This window comes from Apiotrichum porosum (genome assembly GCF_003942205.1).
Source record: "Apiotrichum porosum strain DSM 27194 chromosome Unknown scaffold_8, whole genome shotgun sequence".
Lineage (NCBI taxonomy): Eukaryota > Fungi > Basidiomycota > Tremellomycetes > Trichosporonales > Trichosporonaceae > Apiotrichum > Apiotrichum porosum.
In genome coordinates, this window is record NW_021167115.1 from 686,429 (window position 1) to 705,090 (window position 18,662).

The 18,662-nt window shown below is 58.1% G+C and overlaps 7 protein-coding genes across 7 annotated transcripts; 4 read left to right on the forward strand and 3 right to left on the reverse strand.

The window, feature by feature from the left end:
- Positions 1-3,179: 3,179 nt before the first annotated feature.
- On the forward strand, positions 3,180-7,000 carry EHS24_009029 (uncharacterized protein; the record flags this gene model as incomplete). The annotated part of the gene is made up of 3 exons (XM_028624324.1): positions 3,180-3,241; positions 3,280-3,743; positions 6,318-7,000. 3 exons carry the CDS (start codon positions 3,180-3,182, stop codon positions 6,998-7,000), a joined length of 1,209 nt encoding a protein of 402 aa, XP_028475396.1.
- Positions 7,001-8,245: 1,245 nt separating this feature from the next.
- Positions 8,246-9,313, forward strand: EHS24_009030 (uncharacterized protein; the record flags this gene model as incomplete). Its single annotated transcript, XM_028624325.1, has 1 exon — positions 8,246-9,313. The coding sequence occupies one exon, from the start codon at positions 8,246-8,248 to the stop codon at positions 9,311-9,313; it is 1,068 nt and encodes a 355-aa protein (XP_028475397.1).
- Positions 9,314-9,378: 65 nt separating this feature from the next.
- EHS24_009031 (uncharacterized protein) lies at positions 9,379-10,929 on the reverse strand (the record flags this gene model as incomplete). Its single annotated transcript, XM_028624326.1, has 1 exon — positions 9,379-10,929. One exon carries the CDS (start codon positions 10,927-10,929, stop codon positions 9,379-9,381), a length of 1,551 nt encoding a protein of 516 aa, XP_028475398.1.
- A 438-nt stretch (positions 10,930-11,367) lies between these two features.
- EHS24_009032 (uncharacterized protein) lies at positions 11,368-13,153 on the forward strand (the record flags this gene model as incomplete). Its single annotated transcript, XM_028624327.1, has 6 exons — positions 11,368-11,468; positions 11,518-12,041; positions 12,082-12,328; positions 12,379-12,686; positions 12,726-12,976; positions 13,016-13,153. The coding sequence occupies 6 exons, from the start codon at positions 11,368-11,370 to the stop codon at positions 13,151-13,153; spliced, it is 1,569 nt and encodes a 522-aa protein (XP_028475399.1).
- Positions 13,154-13,208: 55 nt separating this feature from the next.
- EHS24_009033 (uncharacterized protein) lies at positions 13,209-13,793 on the reverse strand (the record flags this gene model as incomplete). Its single annotated transcript, XM_028624328.1, has 1 exon — positions 13,209-13,793. One exon carries the CDS (start codon positions 13,791-13,793, stop codon positions 13,209-13,211), a length of 585 nt encoding a protein of 194 aa, XP_028475400.1.
- A 657-nt stretch (positions 13,794-14,450) lies between these two features.
- On the forward strand, positions 14,451-16,684 carry EHS24_009034 (uncharacterized protein; the record flags this gene model as incomplete). Its single annotated transcript, XM_028624329.1, has 8 exons — positions 14,451-14,618; positions 14,732-14,784; positions 14,843-14,857; positions 14,946-15,031; positions 15,092-15,410; positions 15,455-15,722; positions 15,769-16,092; positions 16,148-16,684. 8 exons carry the CDS (start codon positions 14,451-14,453, stop codon positions 16,682-16,684), a joined length of 1,770 nt encoding a protein of 589 aa, XP_028475401.1.
- A 230-nt stretch (positions 16,685-16,914) lies between these two features.
- Positions 16,915-17,869, reverse strand: EHS24_009035 (uncharacterized protein; the record flags this gene model as incomplete). The annotated part of the gene is made up of 3 exons (XM_028624330.1): positions 16,915-17,187; positions 17,249-17,559; positions 17,599-17,869. 3 exons carry the CDS (start codon positions 17,867-17,869, stop codon positions 16,915-16,917), a joined length of 855 nt encoding a protein of 284 aa, XP_028475402.1.
- Positions 17,870-18,662: the final 793 nt, after the last annotated feature.

Consider the following 18,662-nt stretch of genomic DNA (forward strand, 5'->3'; position numbering starts at 1 on the left):
GAACGTGTCAGCCTCGCAAGACAACGCCTCAAACTTTTACGAAGACGTGGATGGACTTCTGCGGTGGAGGTTTTCGGGGGCAGAACTACGGAATAGGAAGCCAGGAGGCCTGTGCATGTCAGTCGCATTCCTGGCATCTAGTCTAGGCTGCTGACGCCGGGAATCGGGCGGAGCAGAAGTGGCTCCGAAGCCTCGAAGCCCCGCCGAAAGTATGCAACAAGGGGTTTGCGAGCCTCATCGACACGCGTATCAGCCATTCAACAATACCATGGGCGCGAGAAGCATATCCCAGACGCGTACCGCCACACCTGTACGTGGAACTCCATGTCTCGGTGGCCGTGCGTGGAGTCGTTCGCCGTCAGCACAGCCCGGTGAAGCGCCACGGTGCTCCACCGCCATTGCGGGACGCCACGCCGGCAGTCTGCCGGGTCAGCCGATCATCCGGAGCAGGACAGCAGATACAACCGGGACGCACAGTCCTTTTACACAGGAACGGGGAATGCCACAAAATTGGTAGTTACCGGAAAGCCGATACGTCGAACCTGGATTTCCGCCGACAGTTGCTCGATACCTGTCCCCCCCACCCCTCTCCTCCCTCTACACACACGCGAGCACCAAAATGTCGGAGAATTTCTGTTTCACTCCTCCTGTCGTGTCCAACGATTGACAATTTTGAAGAGACTCTCAGCATCTAGAGACCAATCCAGAACTGTTGGCCCATATGCGATGGTGATCAGCATGATAGTTTTGGAGCTAAGAGACGCTTGTTACCTCCTACAGACATAAATAGGGAATTGTTGTTATTTTTCTGTTTTATCTGTACCGGCCGCTATTTTCTGGTCCCAAATCATCGTTCAACTCTTCTCAGTCCACCTACGTATGGACACTCAACTACCTGAACTATTTGTTATTGAGCACTCCCAATATGCAAACAGCGTCATGCGATGAAGGTTCCAGTAAGTCAAATGACACGTTCACATCCGTCCAGTCAAAAATTGGGGTGCTCTCATATTGGAGCAAGATAGAGACATCCACACCGAGCCATTTCATATCCCGGGATACAGAGCACATGCCTTACTCGCTCCCAGACTCCAGGCGCGCCGACCCGCCACACCATCCCAAATTGGTTTGCGGGCAGAACTGTGTATCCATGCAACGAACTATATTGCTCGAGCGTCCGAACCCATTCGGCCTGGCCGGCAAGAGTCTAGGGAAATGTGGACAGTGGTGACATCAGGTGGAGCCACATTGTAAACGAGGTACGTTTGGCGGCTCAGTGAACGCAATAAAACCACCCGGTAAACATAGAACGTAAATGCGGGCAAAACATGGTTTTGCCGGGAGGCCAGTCGTGCCTCCCTCCATCTTGGATAACGACTGTCATGGATCAATGGAGCAGCTGTGGGTCGATCACTATGTATTGTCACCAAGATGAAGTCACAAAATGTCTCAAAGTGGTGGGTGGATCGGCCCCCGATCCTTTACCGAAAGATTCTAGTGTGGCCCAATGTGCAGTGTGGGCCCAGATACAGTAGTGGTACGGCATGGGCTTCCGGACAGTCTAAAAGCAATCCCGAAGTCCAGCCCAGAGGAGGCCGGGTGAGCAAACTAACGAGCGCCGTTGACGTGTTCGCGTTCCATGGTACGGTGCCTCCGGCAACCAAAAGATCCAATGTACCGGTGCCCCGGAGTGCCCTTTTTTTGACAGGCCCAGCGCAACCGATGGAGCCGAGGGTCACGGGTTGACAACTGCCTCGCATTGCTGCATTTTCAATCATGCTCGCCTGTGGCGCAACGAGGGAGAACTCTGATCTACTTTGCAGCAGCCTGCGGATGGTCAAAGCCACGGTATTGGAGAAGTGCACCGTGCAGATAAACGAGCATGCAAACTGCGGGACGCGACCCTGGGACCAAACAAGACATGGTGCCCTCTCGCCAACGCGCCACCAACGTCGTCGAACCATTGTCGGACATCTACTCCCGTGCTAACAGCCATCTGCTCCCGTCTTATCCACATCATGTGACAAACCGGCAAGACGGTCGGCGGTCTCCAAACATGCACACCACCTCAACTGGGCAACTGGGCAACTGGCAACTGACAGCTACAGAACATTAGGCGACCGGTCATTACCGCCTTGGACGCAAACCTCAGTAGGCACTAGTCTCGTTTCATGTTGCCCTCGTCCCCCCACCCGGGCTGTGGCGTCGAGCAGCTATGGAGCCGCTCATTCCATGAGCAGAAGCAATTACCACGAATGCCTTGATGGTGGGTCCCCTCATGGGTCACGGATGGGGCCCAAGAGCAGCTGAAGACGCCGGTGGCTTGGTCAAGGCCGTCTCCGTTCTCTTCCTGAGCTGCTGCATGGACCTGCTGGTCCCCCGCGGCGCCACATGATGCGGGGCATTTGCCGACCCCCGCATGCCCAACACGCTAAAGATCAAGGATCATGGATGTTGCATCTAATGGGAGCACAGTATGATGTGTCCACCTGCCGTAATCACCATCATCATGAGCTGGTTCCCTTTCAGGAGACCCGGTGCAGTTTATTACCGTGGAACACGTACTGACAAGGATACGCAACGGAGGCCCCACCAAACAAACGACGACGATGGAAAGCAAGACTCGAACTATACCCCGCCCCGTGGCGCGCGGCCTCGTCAACTTATGTGTGGCGTTCCGTGTGGCTGAGCGTGCGCGCGTGCGCGTCAACGCCGTCTATTTTTATGAGGGAATCTTTCATTCGATCTCTGGGCATCCCAACTGGGCAAAGAGGGGCTCATTGTGTCCCCCGCTGCACGAGGCATGCATACTGTAGTGCCCCGGAAGATGTTTGAGAGTACGCTAAGTTATCGTATGCGCCGCGGAACAGGCACCTTAGGCATGCCGTCCCCGCCCTCCGGGGTGCCTTCACCGGCAGACCACAAGTGGATGTGGCTCTCTCTCCACTCTTCTCGCAACACCATGACCAACATCGGCGACATGTTACCGGTGCAGACGCATCTCGTTCCAAGCCATACACTACCAAACCTGGTACTGCCAGACCAAGTATGCAGGCCCGGTCAACCAAGAGACATACCCGGTGTGGGATCCCTCTCTTCTGAAAGGTATCTGAAAGGTATATAACAACACATATGAAGAGTCTAGAGGCCCCATCTCCGACCACCTCACACTCTTTACCATGAAGCTTTGGGCGGCCCTCGCCCTCACGGCTGTCGCCTCGGTCAAGACTGCCCGGGCCGAGTAAGCTTTTACCTCTCCAACTTTCACTGACATTGAAGTGCGCAGTCTGATTACGATGCTCTCCCTGCGTGCGCCATTACCTGCCTCGAGGCTGCCAACACTGCCGAGGGATGCACAGGTATCAGCGACACCTCCTGTGTTTGTACTTCTTCGTTCCAGAACAGCGCAGCTACCTGCCTCGTGAGCTCGTGCAGCTCCGCCATCTCGGCGGTCCTCGCTCTTCAGTCCGAACTTTGCGACTCCTCGTCGTCGTCGTCGGCCGTCACCAGCGCCAGCGAGACTGCCGCGGTCACGACGGTCGCCGAAAGCACCACCGAAACCCCCTCGTCAACCCCTACCGACCCGGTTGAGAGCGTGTCTGAGACAGCTGCTCCGACCGAGGACCCCGTTACTTCCGAACCCGCCACTTCTACGTCCGCTGCCCAAGCCGCCCAAACTTCCGTTGCCGGGGTGTCTGAATGTGCCTCTAGCTGTCTGATCGATGGCGCGACCTCGCAAGGCTGTACGTCAGCCGAGGACACAAACTGTGTTTGCACTAGTGCCTATCAGTCAGCTGTCACGCCCTGTTTGCTTGCCTGTGGCACCGCCGACGTCCAGGCTGCCCTCGCGCTTCAATCTTCTACCTGTTCGGGCTCTAGCTCGTCTTCTTCTTCTTCTTCAACTTCCGCTGTCGATGTCGCCCAGCCTACTGTGGCGACAACCACAACTTCGAGCAGCCAGCCGGCCACGACCTCAACTGGGACCAACTGCAAGTGCACTTGCAACTGCTGCGGGAACTCTAGCTCGGGGTCAGAAAGCGGCTCCGGAAGCTCTGGAAGCGGCTCGGGGTCGAGCAGCTCCGGTTCCAGCGGCAGCACGGGGTCGAGCGGCTCCGGGTCTAGCGGCAGCACGGGGTCGAGCGGCTCCGGGTCGAGTCAATCGGGCTCGAGCCAATCGAACGGCGGCTCCTCGGCCACTCAAACTTCGTCTGCAGGTGCCACCCAGACATCGGTAGCAGGGGTCTCAGCTTGTGCCTCGGCCTGTCTCGTGGCCGGTGCTGAACAGCTCGGCTGCTCTTCTGCTACGGATACAGGATGTGTTTGCACTACGGCGTTCCAGTCTGCTGTCACTTCATGCCTACTCTCATGTGGCACCGCCGATGTTACAGCGGCCCTGGCTCTCCAATCGTCGACCTGCAGTGGAGCTTCTACGACGGCTGCCGAATCTAGCGCAACGGAAACGGCGACATCGGGGTCCTCGTCGCCCGGATCTAGCTCCGCGGACTCGGGATCCCAGGCGTCCCAAACTTCCTCTGCCGGAGCGGCAACGACAAGTGTGGCCGGAGTCTCAGCATGTGCTTCTTCCTGCCTGGTCGCTGGTGCTGAGCAGCTCGGTTGCTCCTCCGCCACGGATACAGGATGCGTGTGCACTACGGATTTCCAGTCTGCCGTTACTTCATGCCTCCTTTCTTGTGGCACCGCCGATGTGACAGCGGCCTTGGCTCTTCAATCGTCAACCTGCAGTGGAGCTTCTACGACGTCTGCGGGATCGAGCGCTACAGCTACCGACTCTTCGGGCTCAACGAGCGAGACAGGAGCCGCTTCACAGACATCCTCCGCCGGGCCATCGACAACTAGTGTGGCGGGGGTCTCAGCTTGCGCCTCGGCCTGCCTCGTGGCTGGTGCTGAACAGCTTGGCTGCTCTTCTGCTACCGACACGAGCTGCGTGTGCACCACGGACTTCCAGAGCGCAGTTACCTCGTGTCTTCTTGCGTGCGGAACAGCTGATGTTACGGCCGCCCTCGCTCTCCAGTCTTCGACTTGTAACGGAGCAACAACTACCTCGTCCGGTTCCGGCGTCACAGCTACGGACTCGGCAGGCTCTGTGACCGAGACAGGAACTGCTTCGCAGACGTCCTCGGCTGGGGCAGCGACTACGAGCGTTGCCGGGGTCTCAGCGTGCGCGTCCGCTTGCCTTGTTTCTGGCGCGGAGTCCCAGGGGTGCAGCTCGGCGACGGACATTTCTTGTGTGTGCACCAGCGCCTATCAGACAGCTGTTACACCCTGTTTGCTTGCCTGCGGAACAGCGGACGTGACCGCTGCTCTCGCTCTCCAGTCGTCGACCTGCAATGGAGCGACGTCTACCGGTTCGTCGGAAACTGCCACATCCGCTGAAAGTGGCTCAACCGGGTCCCCAACAGAGGTTACGTCCTCTTCGGCACCTGAGAACACCGCTTCGCAGACTTCGTCAGCCCAGAGTTCAACGACCTCGGTGGCAGGCGTCTCAGCGTGCGCGTCCGCTTGCCTTGTTTCTGGCGCGGAGACCCAGGGGTGCAGCTCGGCGACGGACATCTCTTGTGTGTGCACCAGCGCCTATCAGACAGCTGTTACACCCTGTTTGCTTGCCTGCGGAACAGCGGACGTGACAGCTGCCCTCGCCCTCCAGTCGTCTACCTGCAACGGGGCTTCAACGTCAGCCGGTTCGACGGAAACTGCCACGACCCCGGAGCCAACCAGTGCTAGCGTGACCGAGGCCCCAACGTCGCAAACGACCGATCTTGAGGCCTCCAGTACCTCAAGCGCAGCAGCAACCGAGACTTCGGTGACCGGAATGAGCGCATGTGCCTCAAAGTGCCTAATCGATGGAGCCACTTCCCAAGGGTGCACGTCAGCAACGGATACATCGTGTGTTTGCACCAGCGCGTATCAGACAGCGGTCACGCCTTGCTTGCTTTCCTGTGGGACCGCCGATGTGACGGCCGCCCTCGCTCTTCAGTCGTCGACCTGCAATGGAGCGTCGAGCTCGACTGCCCCTTCGGTGTCGGTGACGCCGACGTCGGATTCTTCTAGCCAGACAGCAAGCGTTTCGCAGACTCAGGAGGCCTCAACGGGGTCAACAGAGCCGTCTACGACGTCTTCAGCAGCTGCTACTGAAACCAGCGTTACCGGAATGTCGGCTTGTGCCTCAAAGTGCTTGATTGACGGAGCCCAGTCCCAGGGGTGCAGCTCTGCGACCGATACCGGTTGCGTGTGCACTAGCGCATATCAGACTGCGGTCACTCCTTGCTTGCTTTCGTGTGGGACGGCCGATGTGACAGCCGCCCTCGCCCTCCAGTCGTCTACGTGTTCGGCCGCCTCGTCCAGCCCAGCCTCAGACACCGGATCCAGCGCTTCACAAACTGGTAGCCCGACCTCGTCAGCAGCTGCAGCAACTTCCTCCTCGGCCTCGATTGACCTCTCGACGCTCTCAACGTGTTCGCTTACCTGTATCCTCGGAGCCATCTCTTCGCAAGGCTGCACTGGGCCCACGGACACCGCCTGTATCTGTACTGAGGCGTTTACCAATGCCGCAGCTAGCTGCCTCACCGATTCGTGCACCACGGCCGACATTATTGCCGCCCTCGACCTTGAGAGCTCCTTGTGCCCCGACCTCGGTCTTCCGGACCTCGACAGCATTGGCTCGTGCGCCCAGGCCTGTGTGATTGACAACATTGCTGCTGCCGGCTGCTCCGGTCCTCTTGACACCGACTGCCTCTGTGGTGTCAAGTTTGAGCTCAAGGCCAGCACCTGTCTCATCCAGAAGTGCAACCTCACCGATCTTGCCAAGACCCTCACCACTGAGATCAAGATGTGCCTGCCCTCGGGCGGTCTCACCAAGTGCACGGCCTCGGGCGTCTTCAAGCTCCTTGAGCCTTCGTGCTGGTTCTCCAAGCGTGACAGTGCCGCTGCTGCACTCCAGCGGCGCGGTACAGCGGCCGTGAAGGCCGCCCGTATCATGTAACACGGTTTATCGTCGTTGGACGACGTCAACCGGGACATTTAGCAAAGAAATCGTGTACACAGTCAAAGTTAACTAGTTCTTTTCATCTTTGCCTAATAGAGCCTGGGGGTACACCATCGTACTTTATATAGCCCAGTTGACTATGGAAGATGATTGAACGTAACGAGTGCTGCACAGTAATAATAATAATAATAATAAATCAGGGAAAATCCGGCGAAATTGGGTTCTAATGCTGTTTTCTAATTAATTGTCCGCCACACGTGACAAACTAATGGACCCTGTTGTAATCCAAAAGCCACGAGCTAATGCATTTCTCCGATTAACGGCTGAAAAAAAAAAAAAAAAAAAAAAAAAAAAAAAAAAAAAGAGAGGCAGGCCCGTGGGAGGTCTGCAGGCTCTTCCTTACCCATGAATTGACATAAGAAGCATGTGCACCGGGGATATGGGTCATGTCAGCAGTTAGAAGAGTTCCTGGGTTCCGCGGTTCCGCCCGCGGTAGGTTAGGCGTGCTGTACAGCGGAAAGGCGCGCAGGTTAGGCCCCCAATTAGGCACGCAAAAGTATTGTTACGTAATTAGTTTACGCCTTTTTAACGTTTAAACGTTAGGCGTCAGCGGAATCAATATTTAGGCGCGCATGACGGAACCTGATTTACCCTAATTCTACGTCATGTAAAGGGTCTGGAACGTGAGTACCGCGTGCAAACAGGTCCCGCTCAGGGCTCGTGTCGATGTGTGGGCGGCCGCGCGACGGGTGTTGCCCTCTGGCCGCTTTGACTTCGTGTCCGGATTTCGGCCTTCGGATTAGGAAAAGTGCGATTATGCCAATGCCTATTGCTTGTTTGGTTATTAGGGTCTGTTATGCGCGCATATATGGAGACTTGTCGTTCTGCTCCATTACTCTGTCCACCTCTGCTGACCTTCTACCTCATCCAGGCGGTACCGCGATCCCCCTCTTCACACTGAGTACGTTTGGCAGAATCTACAGTACCAAGTCGCACTCGGGTTCGATCGGCAATCGGCTATACCTGCTAGGCCGGTGGATGATGGATCGGCATCTCACGGGGCATAGCCATGCTCACGCCACCACAACAATAGGCACCCTCACCTCTCGGTCCTCATCGCTTTCCCAAGTACTTATAGAAGCAGCTCTCCGTCTTGTTCTTGACTCCGCATCCTCACCATCCAGCTCACAACTCCTCCCTGACCATCTCGGGATCCAACTCATCACCATGACGCGTACAACAATGAAAGCCGCGCGCTATCACAACCAAAAGGACATCCGCATCGAAGACGTGGCCGTACCCTCGGTCGAGCCTGGTACGGTGGGCATCGATGTAGCATACTGCGGTATCTGCGGAACAGATATCCACGAGTTTATGGAAGGCCCACTCTTCATCCCACGCGCAGGCCACCCACACCCAATCTCGGGCGAGTGCCTGCCATTGACGATGGGCCACGAGATGAGCGGCGTCGTATACGCGCTGGGTGCGGGCGTCACGGACCTGGCAGTGGGTGACCGTGTCGTCGTTGAGCCATACATCATTCGCGACGAAGTGGACACGACGGCAAACAACAATGCGTACCACCTATCCAAGGACATGAACTTTATCGGTCTGGGCGGGTGCGGAGGCGGTCTTTCGGAGAAGATTGTCGTCAAGCGTCGTTGGGTCCACCCGGTCGGTGACGTGCCTCTCGACGAGGCTGCCCTCATCGAGCCCCTGTCCGTGGGCTACCACGCCTTCAAGCGCAGTGGTGGCAAGGCCGGCGACTTTGCGCTCATCACTGGCGCTGGGCCCATCGGTCTTCTCACCGCTGCTGTTTTGAAGGCAGAGGGTATCACCGTCGCCATTTCCGAGCCATCCTCTCTCCGCAGGCAAACGGCGCTCGACACTGGTGTGGCCGCCCACGTCTTTGACCCTCGCGAGGTCGACGTCCCTGCTGCGGTCGCCAAACTCAACCACGGCCGCGGCGCCGACATTGCCTTCGAGGCTACATCCGTCCAGCCAGCCTTTGACACGCTCATCGATGCCGTCAAGCCCACAGGCGTCATTGTTGTCATCTCGATTTGGAGCAAGAAGGCGTCTCTCGACATGACCAAGCTGGTCCTCAAGGAGATTGACCTCCGCGGGACTATTGCGTACGTCAACAGCCATCCCGCGACCATCAAGCTCGTCCAGGAAGGCAAGGTCAACCTCAAGCCGTTCATCACGAGCGTCATTGGCCTGAAAGACCTCGTCAACGACGGATTCGACACGCTTATCAACCGGAACGAGACGGCAGTCAAGATCCTCGTCGACCCCCGAAAGGTTTAAAGCCGCCTCGACGAGAGAGGAGGTAGAAGTCACGCATGCACAATGTATCATTCAATGTAATCTCTCTAGGCAATCTTTTGCAGCACAGGGGTTTCAATCCCCTTCAACAGCGTGACACCAGCCAGGCCGGGCTTGTCGGCATCAATGTCGAACCGGTCAGGCAACACAAGCCCGTCCTTGCCGTATCGCTGAACCATCTCGAGCGAACACCCATCACGCACAAGCCACATGTCATGTGTCGTCTGCTGCCACTGCTCCAGCTGCAAGCGCAGATCGGCGAGCAGGTCGCAATGTGCAGGGTCCGTAGCAAGGTTGATGACCTCGTCTGGGTCCGCTTCCAGATCAAACAGCTCTTCGGCTGGGCGGAAGAGGTAGTTTTTCAACGTCCGGCTGCCAATAACTGGATCCGCAGCGTTGCGGATCCCTTCAAAGGTATAGCTTGCGTACAGGTCCGAGGCAAAGGGAAAGTCGAGGCGCCACGCAATGTTTCGGTGGTACTTGTACCGCCGGGTGCGGAGGACGCGGGTCGGCCAGTAGTTGTGGAGCTCATGGAAGGTGTGCGAGCCAAAGACGTGGTGCTGCCATTCCGTCTCTGGGAGGACGTCGAAGCGGTCAACGTGTGCGAGGAAGGAGTGGCCGAGGCGCGGAGGGGAGCGGAGCGAGGTCGACTCTCCACCGTACCCTGATCCCGGGTGTTGGTGTGTTGGCCCTGCTGCGGAGCTCGTAGAGTAATCGAGTGGCAAGCCGGCCCAGTCGAGGAAGGTAGGAAGGATATCGATCCACGACACCATGTTGGGGTTGGCGACCCCAGCCTTGGACCCAGGCTTCCTGACAATGAGAGGCAGACATGTACCAGCGTCATAGAGAGTCGTCTTGGCGTTGATGAATGGCGGGCCATTGTCGCTGAGGAACACGACCAGCGTGTCATCCACAAGGCCTTGCCGCTCCAGACCTTCGAGGAGAAGACCGATGCCAAGGTCAGTACGGTGGATCGCTTTGTAGTACTCGACGAGCTCTTGGCGCGTCTCGGGAAGGTCCGTGAGCCAGCTGGGCACCTCGACGTCCTCTGGTTTAATGTCGATCGAGGTCACGCGCGCATCGTAGTCGCCCTCATTGCCAAACTTGCCGCGCGTGGTGATATCACGGTGTGGGTCGACGTAGCCGACTGTCAGGAAGAAGGGCTTGTCCTCGTCCACGGCAGTCTTGAAGAATGCCTCGGCACGATCTGCGACCCAGGCGACATCCCGTGTCTCGCTCTCCTCACGGTGACTCCACGGATACACAACATCCGGGCCGACATGGACCTTGCCAATGATGCCAGTCTTGTACCCGGCGTGATTGAACAGCAGTGGTGCGGTCTCAACGTGTGGGAACGTCTGGAAATGCGTGCGGAAGATGTTTAGGCCGTACTGTCCGTTCTCGTGAGTGTGGAGGCCCGAGTACAATGTTGAACGGCTACCACTGCAAGACGCCGTACTCGCAAAGGCCAGGTCGAAACGGGAACCCTCAGATGCGAGCTTGTCCAGAGACGGCGTGGTCACAGACTTGCAGCCGTAGGAGCCAACATACTTGCCCAGGTCGTCGGCAATGAGGAGGAGGATGTTCTTGGGTGCCATGAGTGGTATCGATCGTTGAAAGCACTCGACGCTCATTGCCCGGACAAATAGGACGGGAAGGCACTCTGTCGGACATCACCGAAGACGTGATCACTGCTGGGATTTGATCAACTCCCGGCGATTTGACCGACGTCGTACAACTGTTGCGTGTCGCTTTGCGTCTACAATCCACATGACACGAGGTAAACGTTGTGTACCTGCAGGTGCTCGGCCCTCACGCCGAGTCCCATCTCATATTTGGTTGCCGAATTCGAGATGACCGCAACATCCTCCCCTGGCGACAGCTGCGTTCACATGATCGCCATGCGCAGCACGTACGACGTGCTCTGTGTCTGTCACCTTGGTCTCAAGCATGCCCTTGGAAGCATAAGACAACAGCGTGGGAGGATGAGGCCTTCCGATTTCCTGTCCGCAGCTCCCTATCGGTACACTCCAGTCATGGCTCTCAACGGGCGACCAAAGGTGGCGTGGACGGAAGCAACACCGTACCTCATCTTCTGTACAGTGGCATTTGCGTTTGGCGACCTTCTCTTCGGCATGTGAGTGATCGAGTGAACAAATCCCTGTGACCAGTTCTGATCGATGCAGCGACACAGGATCGTTCGGTTCCATCCAAGCTCTCCCTGCGTTCCTCTCGGAATTCGCACCGGAAGTGAAAGGCGACCATGCGTTCACCACCGTGCAAAAGTCGACCATGAACTCGGTGGTTTGGCCTGGAAAGATATTTGGTACCTTTATGTTTGCGCCTCTTGCAGAACGCCTGGGTTACAAGAAGACAATGTACATTGTCGCTGTGGTCCAGTGCCTCGGCCTCATTGTCCAGATGACGGCCAAGGACTGGCAGGTGTTCACGGGCGGCCGCGTCATTGCCTATGCTGCCGTCGGCTTGGCTGAAAACGCCGCACCTGCATACATTGCAGAGATCAGCCCAGCGGGTATGCGCGGCTTCTTTGGCGGCGCCATTGTCGTCATCGTCTCCGTCGGTAACCTCTGGGGTGCCCTCATGGGTCGGGCATATGCCACAGAGACTAGGAAACTCGGATGGCTCATTCCTGTCGGGGTCCAGTTCATCCCAGCCGTCTTGATTCTCGTCCTTGTGCCATTCTGTATTGGTGAGTCGTGGGTGAAAGTCTCTGGTTTGACCGATGCCAGAATCGCCGCGTTGGCTCGTCGCAAAGGACCGCAGCGAGGAGGCCACTCGTGCGCTGGACAAGATTCGTCCTCGTGGAGACGTGCTCAGCGGCCGTACCCTCGCCGAGACCGAAGCGCTGGACGAGGCAATCAAGCAGGAACTTTCGATGGACAAGGGGAGGTGGGCCGACCTGTTCCGCATCAAAGGGGGCGGCTTAAGGCGAACAATGGTGGCATGTTGGATATTCTTCTTTCAGCAGTCTGGCGGGTAGGTCTGGCGGCCCGGTGCAGGTACTGGTGTGAGCTAATGTGATGCAGAACTCAGCTCATCAATCTCTATGGACCCACATTCTTCAAGCTCTATGGCCTTGGGGCAATGTCGTTCACGTACACCACAATGCTCACGGCTCTGGGCATCGTCGGTGCCATGATCGGCGTCCTCTTGTGCGATGTGGTCGGACGTCGTCCTCTGCTCATTGTGGGGTTGGCTCTTGCAGCCATCTTCAACGGCGTTGTTGGGGGCCTCGGCACCAAGGGAAGCCTAAACTCGAGCCAGATCCACACCATGGTCGCGAGCTTTGTGTTTGTCATTGTCGGAAACAAGATGGGCGTCAATGTCCTGTGCTGTGAGTTCCACCCCGTCCACGGTTCCACTGACGGTCCAGACCTGATCGCGTCCGAACTGGGAGGCCACCTGCGAAAGAAGACCATGGCCCTGGCCACCAGCTTCGATGTCCTCTCCGCGTTTGTCGTGTCCTTTACTGTCCCGTACCTCATTGGCAAGCCGGGTGCCAACTTGGCCGCCAAAGTCGGTTTCATCTTCATGGGAATCTGTATCGCGGGATTCTTGTTCAGTCTCGCTTTTGTTCCAGAGCTCGCAGGACGCAGTCTGGAAGAAGTCGACGAGCTATTCGGAGTGAGTGATAGGCATACGGTCAGTAACTGACAGCCGCAGCAAAACTTGTGGGCATGGCAGTTTAAGAATGCCAAAACCACTGGCGTTGGTGCTCGTATCGCACAGCTTGAAAGCGGCGCCCCAGTGGGTGACCGCAAGATCGGGGACGAGGACGAGGAGGCGGCCACGACCGTTTAGGGATCGTTGATTGCTCTGGTTATGTATAATACATCGGCTGGGCGCACGATGCAGTCTATGCTGTATGAGGGGGCGTGATGGACCCCGGGCCGAGGGGACGCTGAAAGAGACCGACATCCAGCCATCGGTTCATCTTCCATCCGACCTTGTCGAGGGTTCCAACGGTACGGAACCCCATCTTCTTGTGAATGTGCGCACTCGCAGCGCCAGCACCCGCAGGCTCGGCAATGAGGGACATCATCTGGCGGTATCCAAGGCTGGTACACTCGTCGATGAGGGCGGTCAGAAGAAGGGGGCCAAGCCCACGTCCGGTAAACTTGGGCGAGAGGAAGATGCTGTCCTCGACTGTGTTTTCGTAGGCAATCCGTTGGTGGTACTTGCCGGCGTACGCGTACCCAGCCACTTCCTCCGGAGCATCTGGAACTGAACGGCCGACAGCGACCAAGTAGGGCATGTTGAAGGACCTGGTCTTGTCATATCGTTCGGTCATCTCGGCCACCGACGGGGGTTCCAGCTCAAACGTCGCGACACCGGCGAGGACGTGGTGGCCGTAGATTGCGGTGATGGCCGCCAGGTCTTCCACCGCGGCCGCGCGGATGGTGAAGCCGAAGCCGCCTGGGTTCCTGGATGAAGCGGCCATGCGTGAGCTTGATTGTGTACGCAAACGGACGAGAACTAGTGTGTTGTTTATTTAGGTTTGCAAAGCATACATTGAACGCCGCGCCCCCAGCCAGGGGCCCTCCGCATTTGACCCGTTGGATTAGCCGACGGAGGTAAATATGTACAGTACACGGAATAACATGTATATTTTGTTTCCGCGGCTGGCATCCGCGGCGGTGGGGATGCCGAACCCCGTGTGTGCGAGGTGTGCCGCGGTGACTGCTCGGGCTCTCAATGGCCGATCTATGGGATGACCTTGGCATTCTGGCAGCATCACAGCAACAAGCCGTCCGCCAGTCCAGCGTCAAGCAGGGAGTTACGCACGACACTCTGTACGGCACGACGTCGCGGATGCCCGTGAGGAGAACACGGCTGTCCCCATTAACCGAACCCAGAGCTGTGGGCGGATCTCGTGATCGATGCACGTCAACGGGGCCCACGTCCTCGTGTGTATCGTGTACAGTATACTCGTGTGCTCCTGTGGCCTGTGGCCTGTGGTCTCGAAGCTCGGGGCAGCGGCAGTCAATGCGGCTGATAATCCCGTGTCATCCCCTTTAAAGGCTAGAACGCTCTTCTCACATTATCTGTACATCGCCCACTCCTCTCAATCCACTCAGCCCACCCAGAGCACACTACCATGCCAGACGGAACCCAGAAAGGAAGCGCCCTGGTCCTGCCCACCGCCTTTTCGGCGGCCACCCAGATCAACACCCTCCTCAACCCGTCCGTCCTCATCATCGGCGCGGGAATTGGCGGCATCACCCTTGCGCTCGATCTCGACGAGAAGGGCTTGACCAACTGGCTGGTAAGTCCGCCGCGGCCCTCACGGGCCCCCACCGACCATGCGTGCGGGGCATGCGGGGACTGGGGGGTGCCGGTCATTGATAATCGCATTATTGTGCTGACTCGTCCCCCCAGCTCGTTGACCGCGAGGACGATGTCGGTGGGACGTGGTATGTGAACCGTTATCCGTGAGTCCGGCGCCCGGTTACAGCACACACCTCGTTGGCCGTTGCTGACAATGTCCAGGGGATGCCGTTGCGAGTGAGTCTGATCTCGGTCATTTCCGTCCCCGGGTGGTGGCGGTCGACTTGTCTCAGCTGTGAGGCATGGTTCTGTCCTGACTTGCCAGTATCCCTGCCATTGGTTACAGCCACTCGCGCTTCCAGAACTCACAGTGGACCGAGACGCACCCCGACCACAAGGAGATTCAGGCCTGTGAGTGGTAGCCCAAGAAGGGAAGGTCAGGTATCCAAAGCTGACACTGTTGGCTACAAGACTGGGCCAAGATTGTCAAGACCCAGGGTCTGACCAACCGCCTCCGCCTGCAGCACGACTATGTCAAGGCCGAATGGGACTCTGACCAGTCCCTGTACCATGTGACGCTCCGCGACATTGTCAACGACCGTGAATTCATCGTCGACGCCCAGGTGCTCGTCAGCGCCACCGGTCTCTTCTCCGAGCCCCGACGTGTTCCCGTCAAGGGAGAGGACGAGTTTAGCGGCCGCGTGATCCACGCTGCGCGGTGGCCAAAGGACCTCACCAACGAGGCCATGCACGGCAAGAACGTCGTCGTCGTCGGTAACGGCTGCAGCGGGTGGGTGGTGACGTTTTAGTGGACAGGAAAACTTACCATGCCAGAATCCAGATTGTCGGAACCTTGGGCCTCGACCCCGAGATCAACGTCGTGTCTCTTGCGAGGTCCAAGCAGTGGCTCATGCCCAGTGTCAACGGCGGGTTTGCAGCTGAACGCAACTCGTCTCCCGTCTCGGAGAGTACGCGTGCGCTCCGTGCTCGTTTCCCATTCCTCCAGCGCTGGGAACGCACGCTCATGCTCGGCGTCTTGGACACGCACTTCCACTGGCAGTATGAGAAGGAAGGCCGCCGTAAGCGCAAGCAGATGGAGAAGGTAAGTTGGAGCTGTATGTATCTATACAACAAACCTGACACGGCAGGACCTCGGCGACTGGATGGTCGCGCGTGCCCCGGAACACCTCAAGGACAAGATTGTCCCCGACTTTCCGTTCATGGCCAAGCGCTTTGTGTTTGAGGACGGCTACCTCGCTGCCATCAACCGGCCCCACTGCAAGGCTGTGTACGGCCGCATCGAGGCTCTGAACCACGACAGTGTCATCGTCGACGACGGCAGCGAGATCAAGGCCGACATTGTCGTCCTCTCGACCGGGTTCGACGCCGACCACATCGATGTGCAGGTGCAGGGTGAAAGCGACTCGACCGCAAACTACGACGGCAAGGCCAACTTGACCTATTACCACGGTGTACGTGACCGTTACTCGTTGACAAAAGGTGTGGCCCCGCTAACGGCTGGTTCAGATCGCCCTCCCCGGCATGCCCAACTTCTACACCATGCTGGGCAACAACTGGGTTGTCAACCACAGCAGTGTCACCACCGTGCTCGAGATCCAGGCTGCGTACATTACGCAGATGGTCGAGGCGATGCGCAACCACGGCATCCCCAAGCTCGAAGTCAAGCGGCCCGCGGCCGAAGCGTACGATGCGTGGATCGAGCGCGAGCTCAAGCGGACCACCTGGAACCGCGTCGCCAACTATTGGCGCAAGGAGGGCAACGGCCGCATCTTCACCCACTACCCGGGCACCGTCCTGCGCATGTGGTGGCAGAACCTCTGGCCAGTGTGGGCCGACTACAAGGGTGCCGAGCGCCTCGCGGTCCGCCAGCGTCTCCGCAAGTTTGTCTTTGTCCTCTCCCTCGTCGCCGGCGCCTTGTTCACGGGCAAGTACATGGTCGACCACCAGGTCCTCAAGCGCCTCAACTCGGAGGTGACCAAGCTCATCACCCATGCCGTCGGTCTTGGCCAGACTCTCAAGACTAATCTGGTCGGTAACAAGTGAACGAATGTCGTGTTTGTAGCCCACGAGCGCGGTGTGGTTCGGATCGGAAGTAAGAAGGAAGTCACAGTTGTACAGTAGGCTATATGTGGCATATGAAGCAGTGTGTGCTCGAGCACAGCAGTTGGTAGCAGGTGTAAGGAGAGAACAGGGACTGGTGGCAAGGGGCCTTCAGACCACTTCCACACCCCACTCGCCCGCCACCGTGGCTCCGATCCGGCACCGTCCACTTCCTAGTCCTTGTCCGTGCTCTTCTTCTTGTCGGCATTGTAACTGTCAATGGCGCGATAAACATCCTTGCTCGTGACCGTACCCCGGTCCTCGCGGAGGGTATACCTCTTTGCGCGGTCCATGATCGCGTCTCGGCGGTGGCTGCGCACCTCTGAAAGCGCCGAGAGGGCGTTTGTCGTCCACCCTTTGATGGCCTTGTCCTTTGTCGTCCTGGTAGTCGTCCTCTCCCGCTTGGCCTCGATGGCCGCCCGGTTCTGACTGGGAGCATCGCCCTTCTGTGCATCTGGTCAGTGCGGGGTCTCATGCGGCTGCACGTTTTACTTTGGGTTCACTCACGATACGTGCGTGGCCCTTGTTGCCACCTCCAAAGCTGTTGTCGGGGACCATAAACGTCGTCGGGCCCGTGACCACCGCCTTGCCATTAGACTTGGAGTGCTTGGACTGGTTGGAGCTGGGGTTCTTGGGTGCATACGCCCTGTCGGCGGGGTTGTGCCCCACCACCGCGCCCTTGGGCACCACCCCGAGGGACCCGTCCAGCGGGACGGACGTGGTCGCCCACAGCGCCGTACCCGCCCGCGTGCTAGAGAGCGACTTGTACTGCGGGCCCGGGAGGGGCGTGGACTCGTCGTCGTCCGAGTGAATCTCGGCTGTACAGCCCGGTCAGCGCCAGTAGAACGCGGACACACGATGCGTTGCCAACGGACTAATCTTGCTCATCCCCGGCTTGGTGGGTGCCTTGTTGGTCTTGTTCTTGTTCTTGTTCCTGCCACTGGAGTGATGGCCCGATCGAACCGAGCTCTGCGCGCTCCCGTTCTGCGCTACCATGCTGGAGGAGATGGAGGCCGAGCTCGGAGCCAGAGGAGGCGGGAACGCGCGGCTGGGGACAGCGACCATGCGCCCGTCGGCGGACATGTACGTCCACGCCGGGTTGGCCGGGAGGACGGGGTTGAAGGCCATGTTGGTGTGGTGGGTGGCGGCGGGGAAAGGTTCAGCTGTGGTGCCAAGTGTCCAGAGCTGAGAGTGAGAGTGAAAGTGAAAGTGTGGATGCCAGTGAGTAGTACTAGAGACAAGTTGGGAAGAACAGACCAGATGGCCAGATGCATGGGGAAGAGCCCGTTATATCGCCCAAACCCACTGATGGCCACGTCGGGGTGTGATGGAAATCCGAGTCCGACTTTGTTGGTTCTGGTTCTGGTTCTCCGAGTGATCGCCCAACGCCTGCCCAGGTGGCGGCGTGGTTCGGGGCCCGTCTTGGCATATGATGGCGCTTCCAATGCGTCTCTGATGGCTTCGGGTACGGGAGGTCATGGCAGAGACACGCCGTGAGAACCAAGTCATGCGGCGGGCAGAGAGGTGAACCGTGCTGGCCGGAAACCCCGCCTTCCTCACGAGCTCATCCCAACCCCGACGCTTCTTGTACCACGCCGGTTTTGTACCTATCCACAACCCAACTCATCAACCCCGCCCGCTTCCCACCCCCATATGACTAGGCATTCTGCATGCAAATTCTAAATATTGCACAAATTTCTATCTCACAACGCGTTTACCGAAACCACGGAAACGGCGGGATGCGCAAAAAGGTCTTTCTTTCTTTGCGCTCCACATGCTCCACACCTTCTCTTTATGAAAAAAAAAAAACGAAACGGATTCTTTGCTTTGGTTTGTGTCCATTGCTCCACCATACCCGGGGATGTGTGCCGGGCGAGTGATCGGGTGAAGCTGTTGTTTGCCCGCCCACGACTGACGGGGT